Genomic DNA, 11,438 nt, shown 5'->3' with positions numbered 1-11,438 from the left:
ATATCCCCCCCTCCCCCCAGGGCTTTTTTTCTGCTGGAACTTGGTGGAACTCAGTTCCACCACCTTTGGCTAAGACCCTCTGCTCTTTGCTCATCACTATCACTTGTAAACACAGAGGTCTGGCTTCCTGTGTTTTCCAAGTGCAGTATGAGGACAAAGGAGATCCCGGTTCCTGGGGCGCAGTGCAAGTGCTGACACCCCCACGGGATGATCTCCCTGCAAGTGAGAGAGGCAAAGTTATTTACAGTGTGAGGGGAGGTACTAGAGAAGAAGAGGGGAAAAAGTGAGATGTGGATGGGGAATGCAGAGCTAAGCAGCTGTGGAAGAAGGCTGAACACTGCACCCCTGTGAGTAGCGCACGCACCCCTGAACTCTGCACTGTATACGTAGCACACTCCCAAACTCTGCACTCTGTGTGTAACCCCCACCAAACTCTGCACTCTGTACATAATGCACTTCTGGTATTTGATGCCCCTTTAAGACCCTCCCACTGTTAGTAAAATTTTGACCGGTTTGGGGGGGGGGGGGTGGTCATGGTTGAGTTCCTGCTCCTTTTTTCTGAGAAAAAAATCCCTGTTCTCCCCTATTACTTTTCTTGGGAAAATCCAAAAAAAACATTTTTTCTACTTTTGCTTTCAATGACAATGGTAAACAGGACAAATAGAGAGGGCGAATCTCCCTAAAGGGGGCACAGACAGCAATACAAAGTGACAGAGGTTCTAATCCCTCTCCACTCCATCCAAACCTAACAAATGTTTTGCCTTTAGTTATACTTTAGGCCCTATATGGGTGAAACATGTTAAAGGGGCTTTGCTGCTGGGTGAAGAGCCAGCTGAAGTCATGTTGTGTTTATTTGTTTTGTGATTTACTATATTAATGTGTGGATCTGGGAAAAATTTAAGGGCATATTTTATGCATGAGGCCTTACTCTACCACAGGTTCCATTTAGTGATATTCTGGCCCACATAAACATTTTTAGAACAATTGATTTTTTTCCCAAACCAAGACAATTTTTATTCAAATAATTTATAAGATATAAATACAACAAAAAAAAAAGATATTTTTACACAAAATGCATTATCAAAAGATAATTTAAAATGTTCAGTATAAATAAAATCTAAGACAGGTATTAAATAACTCTGATGTCTGGATTCTTGCAACAATTATTTACAATAGGTAAAGTGGAAGCAATAAAGGTTACAAGGACATGAAATTCTTTTTTTGTGGTGGTCTAGAAAGTCTTCTCTATATCCTTTCATAATGTATGGTTTCATTGGTTATGGCAGCCTCTTATGTACCTAAAAGAAGGAAACAAAAAGTTAAATACTATTGTTAAATGGAGATAAAGTGTAGCTGCAGCCAAAGCCTACATTTTAAGGTGACGCTAAACACTGGTTTAAAAGAAAACAATTTATTCATCTGTGTATTCTTCACTCTTAAAGTGTATTCTATTGCTCTCAGCTTCCACCAAATCTTCACATTTCTCTTTTGGTGATGTGATCCAATTTCCTGTTGGAGGGTGGCCACATTCATTCTCCATGGTCTTACTGAATGTAGGAACGTAGCTACTTGCTCCTTTCATAGACTATGGACTAGGAATTTGTAGTGTGCATAGAGTAGTGCACATGACGGTATCTAACATATCATGTAGTGTCTCTTTTAATTTTGAATACAGTAGAAAACCTACTATAACCAGGTTTGTATGTTTATTTGTTGCATGTGTAGTTAAAGTGTATATAATCCCATTAGATTTATTTTGAGCATTATATACGAACCTAACAATACCTAACCATAAATCCATAGATTTCACTAAGCTCAAATACCATCTATTTTGCCTCTTTTATCTTGCAGCCAGACGATGTAGCCCATATACTTTTGAACCTCACTATCCAATAGTAGGGCAGAAATTAATTTGAGCATGTGACAAAGCTCTGAGCCCTGCGTTATATGAAAGAACGAACTCCTGGCATCCCTTAAGACAGGGGTGTCCAAACTATGACCCTCCAGCTGTTCAGGAACTAAAATTCCCATCATGCCTAGTTATGTCTGTGAATGTCAGAGATTTAAAATGCCTCATGGGACGTTTAGTTCCACAACAGCTGGAGGGCCGTAGTTTGGACACCCCTGCCTTAAGACATGCATGCTCCCCCCTGCTGGCTGCTGGGTGGTGCATACTTTAGCTATGCAATCTGCTGATCAGTTGCTTGATTACACTCTATCAGACCTGCTAACAGATTGTACAGCTAATGTCTTCAATGCCCAGTGACCAGCAGGGAGGGACATGCATGTCTAAAGGGATAACAGGATGTGTTTTTTCATATAACATTTGAGTTCAGAGCAGAGCATAGCTTCATCTTAGGGAAAAACTGGTGCATGCACAAGGAGAGTGGTCATTCTGAATAACGAAGGACAGGAAAATGACACGATGAACCTGGTATTTACTAGCAAAAGAACATAAATGTAAATAAGGTAGTAGCACGCTGCCACTTAGTGATGCGATTAAATGTGTGTAGCTGCTGCGTTCACTAAATGTGTTCCCACATCCACAGTAAATCACACAGTAATAAGAAAATATGTGACCGCGCTGCCTCAATAACAAAATAGGGTAATGACTGAAAAGTGTCAATAAGTAATTAAAAATATAAACATAACAAATGGATAAAGTGCCAGGAAATTGATGAATATATGTACACATTATATAATACTGTAACTTTTAAGATGCAGAAATGATCGAAACGACCCATTTCTTTCCTTTCTGTAACTCGTCTTTAATATTCTGTATTTTAAAACATTAATAATTAGAGATTATACAGAAAAAGAAAATTAAGTCCTGATAGATCATTTCAAGCTTGCCACTTTTGCAGGTATAGCTATGCAAAATATTAAAAATAAAGTGCCTATACTGTTTAAAAATCAGCAATGTACTGTCTCATCCTGGTCTGCACATGTGCAGTTGCTCTCTGTTCTCGGCACTGTGCCTAAAGTCCGAGCCACTAAAAGCCGATCAGCTGACAGCTTTAAGTTTTACTGTTGCTGAAGGGGGAAGAAAGCAACAGGAATTACACAGACTGTGCTGGGGGAACAGAGTAGGGAGGGAGAAAAAAAGAATGCAGGACAGAGGACAGGACAAACTTTGAGGGAGAAACAAAAGAGTTAGACAAAATAATTAAACTTACAAGCACCTTATCTTCTCACCCTGATATTCTCTCCTTTCTCTGAACTTCAGCCCTGTAAAGCTTCTGCCAGTCTTTATCTCACTGAGCCAAGACATCCAATCAAGGCTGGAAATGTACATATTTTAATTGAAGAAAGTGACAGTTTTGAGACCAAGGAAAGGGGAGGAAGCTTCCAATAAGGATGTGACTGCTCTGTGCTTCAACAAAATGGCAGCCTCCAGCAAGAAGAAACAAGTCAATCCTGGAGGAAATTTATGTCACACACTCACAGAGGTCAGCAAGGTGTCCGTGAACAGTTCCTTACAGGGTCTGCCGCAGTCGCCGCAGACTTTTTTTTTGTCTCTGACTAACTGAGAGTCAGTTTAGACCAATCCCTGATGCGATGGCTCAGGGGCAGGGCCTTGGACCTCCCTCCACTCGACAGAAATGGAGTGGTGGTGGAGAAAGACCTGCGTGCGCAGCAGCAGAGTAATCTTTTGTGAAAATCTGTCTGGGCCCTGGGGGAGGGACTGTCTGTGTGTGCAGCGGCCGCCCAGCATGGGAGAGAAGAGAGGCAGCCTGAGCTGAGGAGGAGGAGGAAGCAAGGAGGACGGTTGTGGTCATGGACTGGAGGAAAATATATCAATACTAAATAATATATTCTTTGCAGGGGGACTGGGGAGAGAGGCCGGAGAGTCTGAGAGCCTGGAGTATGGTAAGGTAGAGAAGTAAGAAATCACCAAGGGAATTCTATCCTATGGGGGACCTGCCCTGGCCTGCTCTAAGGGAGATCTATATGGGAGGGGAGGACCCTGGCCTGGCCTGCTCTAAGTAAGGGGGATCTATGTGGGAGGGGGTGACCCTGGCCTGCTCTAAGGGGGATCTATATGGGAGGGGAGGACCCTGGCCTGGCCTGCTCTAAGTAAGGGGGATCTATGTGGGAGGGGGTGACCCTGGCCTGCTCTAAGGGGGATCTATATGGGGGACCTGCCCTGGCCTGCTCTAAGGGAGATTTATATGGGGGACCCTGGCCTGCTCTAAGGAAGATATATATGGGGACCTGCCCTGGTCTGCTCAAAAGGGGGATGTATATGTACCTTGGTGTCCTTCACTAAGGTCTGTACTTTGGAAAATGTCCGCCACAGACTTGGTTCGTGCCTATCCTTGCACACTCATTTTAATAGCATAATTATTAGTGTGGAATGTATGTTTTTTTGTTAAAGAACATTAATTTTTATCAATTTTTTTATGGGTAAAGTTCAGCTTTAATAAAAACAATATCATACAAAAAATGCACATCTGGACTTAGTCTAGTGGTGTGTTGGTACTCATACATATGAGGCATGTTTCCCGATCAAGCCAAATTAATCTTTCATAGAATACGAAAATGTGTAGCCGCAACTCTTCCGATTATATGCTTAGGAGAGGTATAGCTGAATTGCATCATACTCTGTTCTACTTGTTAAAGCCCAGTAACGGACTTGGCAGCTGCAGGAATATAAAACTGTGAAAGTTTGGTAGCACAGCGAGGATAAATACTGTATTTGTTAAAAAAAAATCATGTGTACTGGGCAAGATTCATTACATACTTATGGCCAACTTTAGGCTTGGTTACGTATTACAATTGCAATTGAGCTTTAAATTTATTGGTGAAAAGCCCACTTTTGAAACATGGTAAAGATTTCCTTATTAACCACTATGCTAAACTAATGTTTTGATTTTTGATAAAGCATGAGGAAACATTCCACAGTTTGGAGTGCAAATAACATGCTTATCAAAAATCTTGTAACATTTTTAACACTCTTACGCATTTTAAGGAGAATTAAATCAGTCTCATTTTTTTTTAATGTTTACCTAAATAACTTGAACAAAATGGAGAGAAAGTGAGGGTTACACCAGTATACCACAAAAAAAGTAAGAAAGCCCTCTAATAAACGAGAGCAAATCACAGTAGAGGATTTGTAAAACTGAACATATTTACATTTTCATCTCTTCCATCACACTTCAAAAACCAGGCGTTCCTCTAAGAATAGTGGACAGAGCTAAAAAAACAAAAACAAAAAAATACGTATTCTTGTGGCAAAGCAATGCCCCACCAAGGTGATGTTAACCCAGGATTATCAACCAGTTGAGGGGCTCCAGGGGGTTTGCCTAATTAGTAGGAAACTGGCTTTTTAGAAAAATCTGTTTTGGAACCTGGAGCCCAGGGATTTCTTTGCAATCTGGGTGGAATGAAGTCTCCAGTCCTGGGTCCAGATTTTCAGAACTGCCAACACACTAATCAGGTGTGTGCATGTCTTTTTGTAGACACCTGACCCTGGTTCTGGGCTACTCCCTCCCGAGGAGTCCAGGTGTGCAAGGGAGAAGCCAGAGAGTGCATGTTTGCACTGTGAAAGCCAGAAACCCAGGCCTGAAAGTTAGAGCAGTCTATATAAACAGAAGACAGACCAGGGCCTAAAGTGGAAGGCATAAGCAGCACTGCGGTATGTATAAGCCTGGAGGATGAAAGTATATTTTCTTTGGATGGAAATGTTGAAAACCCCTGTGAAGGAAATTAATTGATTTTTGTTTCTGGAAGTATTTTGAAATTTCCTTCAATAAAAGTGGGCCAACAAGCCCTTAAGTGATAATTTCTGGCATGGACAATACTTGCTAGCAGGTGCTACATTTGAGCTATACAACCCCAAATACATCCTTTACCACAGGGATACCTCAAAATACAGAATTCTTTGCATGATGCAGCACAGGTCTTTTCTGCACAGGTTTTGAAAGCAATTGTAGCAGTTCAAAGCAGCAATGGTAGCAATAGGCAACTTCTGGCTCTGTATTGGCATGGTGCTGTAGATTTACAGCATGGTTAGATGAACAAAGCCCAACTAGAATATAGTCCCATAATATATTTATTTTACCAAGCTTAAAGAATATGTTACTCCCAAAATGTCATACTCCTGATATGTGTCTGTTGTACCATGTACATGTGTTAAAAAGTATCCTGTTTTCTTTGTATTGCTTCCTTTGTGTGAAGTACCCCATTGAAGAGGCGTGACATTGACATATGTTCTTCCATTTTGTATGTTCTTAAAGTATGTTCTATTACTGCATCCATTTTGAATGCACACTTTGTCTAAGATAGTTCTAACTCAGTTTCAGACAGATAATATCACACATATTGTACATTTAACACATTTTCTAAATATACACATGCGCTTCCTGTAGTCATTGTACCCCTAGTTCCTCTTTTAGAACTTGAAATCAGTATTGCTTAACTTTCATGTTTAACCATTTATTTGCACACATAACCTAGCCTAGACACCCCCCCCCCCTTTTACTGTGCATCCTGTATTCTTTGTATAAGATCTCTGGATATGTATTAAACAGACGAGAAGTCCTTTGTACCACACGCAGACTACTTGATTTATTCCAGTGGCAAAGGACACTCCCGGAGGCTCCGCTCTTACATAGAACAGATTAGACTTAACTATAGTGAGGATGGGATTGACCAAATCACTAATACCCATGATCCTGCCTGTCCCCCTGATTTCCTAATAAAAACTTAACTCGCTAAAAATCAGAGCACATCCATCTCAGCCTGGTTAGTTTTATGGCTGTGTGGGGAGAACTGCCTGCCTGTCCTCCAATGGTCAGACTTGTAGTGACATGCCACACGCCACCTCCCCCCCCCCCTCCGCAGCCATTACCTGGGAATATTAGTATACTGCTATTTATCCACCCCCACCTCTCTAAGCCCTTTATGCAGCTGAGAACAGAGATTATATGATAACCTATGTAGCACCCTCCTAGGTAGGTGCTAGGAAGAAGCATATGGGTGGCCCTGTCTGCATATCAGGAGGGCCTGATCATTTGGTTAGGCTGTCATTTGCTTCTAACGGTGTCTGTTCAGTCTGGGGAGTCTCCCCACTGTGTCCAATGAGGGCTCTTATTGGACAGTGGAGGAAACCTGACCAATAGTACAGCAGGGTTTGTATCCATCTCAGAGGGCAGAATCTGCCGAAAAGCATCCTGGGATAGGGTATAAATCTGAGGGGAGCACATGATGCAGTGTCTTTGGCGGGAAGCAGAGTCCCAGGAGGATGGTGACGGCTGTCTCTCCTTCTGTCAGTGCAAGTGAGAGTGTCCTGGGTGGTCGGCCTAGAGGACGGAGGTTGAGCTGAGCTGCAGAGGAGGGATCCAGAGTGCTGTGGACCGAGTGGAGCTGCTGGGCAGAGGTTTCGGGGAAAAACAGTATTGTGAGTACTTGAGACTGCCCAGGAGTCTGCCTAGGAGAAGGGACCACTCCAGAAGGTCAAAGGGATCCAGGAGCCAGCTAACCTGTGGAGAAGGTTTAGAGAAAGGGGGTGCCAGTGTTTAAGCCCTGAAGATAAGTGAGAGGAAGAAGGTGCCATTGTGGGCCCTGAAGTGTTTACAGCGCAGCAGCAGCACAAGTAGCTACCTCAGCGAGGAGTGCTTAAGGGAGCTATAAAAGGACTTCTTTATGTGAAAGCAGTCCAAGGTCAGTTTGGAGTTAACAGGCAGCAAGCCAGCGTAAACCAGCGTCAACCGGCGTTGACCGGCATCTAGCCAGCTTCAAATCAGCGCCAAAAAGCGTTTTCAGTTGTCACTAGCAAATTGTGCATAGTTGAGCCAAAGGAGTATCCCACTGATTCCCTTCTCCCATCCAAGTTCTCAATAAATACAAAAAACCCAAAGATACAGGACTGGTCATTTTCTCAGCGCTCACACTTGGAGGAACATGCACAGGGGTACTATGGTACTATTGCTGCACCCGGTGGCCCAGGGGGACCCATATCCAGCAAAAAGGCTGGGAATTCTGCTACACTTATAAAAAAAAAAAAATAATAATAATAAACTGTATATACACAAATGTTTTGCCTTTCATTTCTAATTGAAATTGAATGGGTTGTTTTATAAAACTCTGCCTATATTGATTTGGCTGTCAAGAATTGGTTTGGAATAAAAACAGTAACACAGGCAGGCATATTGATGAAAAGTGTAAGGAGTTCAGTTCAAGTGCCATAATCAAACCAGCAAGTTTTAATCCACCATTTATGGTTAACTAACCTCATTTAAATATAGGCGTGTTGAAGGTTTTTTCTACATACAGTTCTTCTTGATTGCTGTAGATTGCTCGCAGTTTAATGTGGTAGGGCGTTGATGGTTTCAGGTTCTCAATAACCACACGGGCACAGTCCTGTAACACATGGCCTGTGAATTACTGTTATGTAAAATACTTTTTAGGTGTATTAAAGCGGAGTTCCGTCCATATACAACTTTTTGAGATAAAAATACCCCCTAATCCTAATCTATCCCTAATTACCCTAACACTAACCCCATATTACAGGCCATTACAGTAAAGAAATAAAGATAAATACTTACCTTTAAAATTGATTGCAGAGCGCAGCCATCTCCGTTGTGGGCGTCTGAAGCCGCTGTTTCCCCTGCTGTATCCTTATTCCTGGAACTGGCTACCCAGAATGCCGATCGCAATCTCACGCATGCGCTGTAGATTTGTAGATTGCGATCGGCATTTCTGAATAGCGGCTGGCCGCTCCCATTGCATCCTGGGATTGATGACGCTCATCTCCCAGGACGTAATGCGAAACATGAAGTGACGTCGGAGGCCGTGTCCGCAGAGGGAGGAAGAGGAAGGAAGGTAAGTATATTTGCATTAAAAACAAGGTAAGTAAAAAGAAAAAAAAATCAACATTATCTAATTATTTTTCAGGTACTTTAAAGCAAGCGGACAAGCCAAAAATCATTTTTAGGGTGCAACTCCGCTTTAATACAATGTTATAGTAATTTCGAACATTAGTATAGTATACTTACACTGCAGCCAGAATATTGCCATTTAAAATAGGAGTGTTTATGTCACTATAGGCTTTTAGGACCACTGAACCCCAAAAAGATGTTAAGGTTGGCAAATATTGTTAAATTCCAAAACTTAGCTAGGAATAGCTGAAAAGGATGCAGGGATTATTTATGTCAATAAATCTTAGGCTATCCAATTCTAGTGCCTTCAGCAATTTCCAGGCATAGTCACCACTTGTCTTCTGACATCACTTCTGGCTGATTCCCAGCCAAATGGCACTTAGCTAGTAATGGCCTTTAGTATCCCCTAAAGTGGTTCTAAAGTCTAAGGGTTTTTTTTTATTTTTTAAACTTAATGCATTCCCTGCTTTAAGGTAAAAAAACCCTCCACACTCTATGGACGCACACAGCCCGGCTCGGGAGCACGTCTGAATGTGTGCTCTCACATCAACCAGCTTGCTATGGGGGCATGATTAGAAGAGGAGGAGGGGACAGCACCAGCAGGGGACTGCAGAAGAGGATGAATGGGGCTGCTCTATGCAATACTATTGCACAGAGCAGGTTAGTGTAGCACTGTCCCCACAGGGCTTGCTCTATGACGACTTGTTGGGCCTCCTCTGATTACCAGCAGACAGTCACCCAGGGTGCAGTTCACACACTCATCATTACTTCCAATGGCTCGTTGCTCAATAAACAGTCCAGGGGTATTGGTTTTTATTTTTTATTGTGGAATTTGGATGGGAGAAGGGAATAGTGGAATACTCCGACTGGAACTATATACATTGGATAAGGACAACTCTCACTTGGCCTCACCAGGTTGCTTGTGGAAGCACTCTCACTGTTTAAACCATACTGCCACATGTATGGAAAGGGTTAAGTCTCAAGCAATAGACTTGTTGATCTACATTCTTTTCAGGATACTCACTAGCATCCCCTTTACTGACACCCATCCACTGACTCTTCTTGTGTCTCCCCTTCCAGTCAGCTTTACAGGACCGCCGGGTTCAGTTCCTCTCTAGCTCTTTAGGTCCTCAGGTCGACCACCTGAGGCTGCATGGCACCTCTACAGAGGAGGAGGCAGCCGGACTCTGCTCTCCAGCTGAAACACCCCGAGCACATGTGCTCCTAACATTCACACAGTATTCCAGCATGCACCAATGCATTTTCCTCTGCCAAATCACCAGGGCTGTACTAAACGCCTGTGCACTCATGTGTCAGGTTTCCTCCCACAGTCCGCTATGCCTTCCTATTGGACCAGTGTGAAACACTCTGCAGACAGACTGAGATGCACCTGAGCACATTGAGCAGACCTCACTAGCACATCCTGCTCTCTGGTAGGCAGAGAACAATATATATTTACCTGGCAATCTCGCTGGTAAGCAGAAATGATTCAAAATGATTCTCTGTAGCACCTACCTAGGAGGGTGCTACATAAGTATATCTTTTTTATTTTAACAGAAAATAGGCTTTACAATCACTTTAATTTCAGATCAGCCATCCATACTTACAGCTGGTAGTATCTGTGTACTGTAAAATGCAGTAGCTCCTGATATCTCTGCCCAGCTGAATAGGAAACCAGTAAGGCTTTGTGTTGGGACTTTTTGAAAGGCTTGCCATTGAAATTCCCCTTGAATGTTGCCATTTACTCCGTGAAAGGCAGCAGTTAATTTTTCTGTCTTTTGAATCACATTTCTGGACAGACGATGGCGATCTAGAGTTACAGATATAAAGCGTGTTTCAGAACTGGACATAAAACAACAATGTAATAGTCTGCACATTTAAAATTAATTTTGTTGTGGTCTGGTTATTTCTAATAAAATTATTTGTTTTCACATTTTTTCATCCTTTTTTGCATCTCTGTTTAGCTGTTTTGACTGCATGGCATTTCCAGGCAAGTTTCCTGATGGTTAAAGCAGCTTGTGGTCTGTTGCTTCTTAAAACTCAGGATTACAATTGGGAGGCGAAGCGTCATCTCTCCATAACAGGAAGTGCATGAACAAGGATTTTATGGCAGAGTCATCAAGTATTATTATTTTTATTTTTTTTTTTAGTTTTTGATACAGTAAGGGATTTGTTACAAGAGGCGATGGTAAATCATCCAATGAAGGCAAATGTCTTGATGACAACGAAGATTGGATTTCTTTCACTTTGGGGGGAGAATTCCTCTCTTTTCCTGTTGTGTCTCCAGGAAAGGAAGCAAAGGGAAATCTTCCCAGCAGGACACAGACAGTAAAAAATAACCTAATAAGGGTTTTACCTTTCCCTGCTCTAGTCAAAACATTTAACGTTTTAAAGGTGAATAAAAGGGTTAACCCCCTTTGGGATTGTGTTGATGACATCAGTATGACATCAGTTTTGGATTGTTGTGAGATTATGTAAAATCCATCAACAGGTGCATTTGACCTGTAGTTGCTTTAAGCCTTTTTAACCACTTAAGCCCCGGAAGATTTTACCCCC

General features: G+C 42.2%; 1 protein-coding gene across 1 annotated transcript in view; it reads right to left on the bottom strand.

Annotated features, from left to right (window-relative positions):
* Positions 1-1,178: 1,178 nt before the first annotated feature.
* The window catches only part of LOC309551334 (anosmin-1-like), a gene marked incomplete at its 5' end in the record, with an annotated part of 67,135 nt that continues 56,875 nt past the window's right edge, over positions 1,179-11,438 (bottom strand). Inside the window, 3 exons of the mRNA XM_082251883.1 lie at positions 1,179-1,298; positions 8,235-8,364; positions 10,490-10,692. Of these exons, the coding sequence (XP_082108009.1) occupies positions 8,236-8,364; positions 10,490-10,692 (332 nt within the window). The 3' untranslated portion in view covers positions 1,179-1,298; position 8,235. The remainder of the gene's footprint in view (positions 1,299-8,234; positions 8,365-10,489; positions 10,693-11,438) is intronic.

Source organism: Pelophylax lessonae (genome assembly GCF_965119305.1).
Source record: "Pelophylax lessonae genome assembly, chromosome: 3".
Taxonomy (NCBI): domain Eukaryota; kingdom Metazoa; phylum Chordata; class Amphibia; order Anura; family Ranidae; genus Pelophylax; species Pelophylax lessonae.
This window is presented reverse-complemented; position numbering and strand designations above follow the sequence as displayed.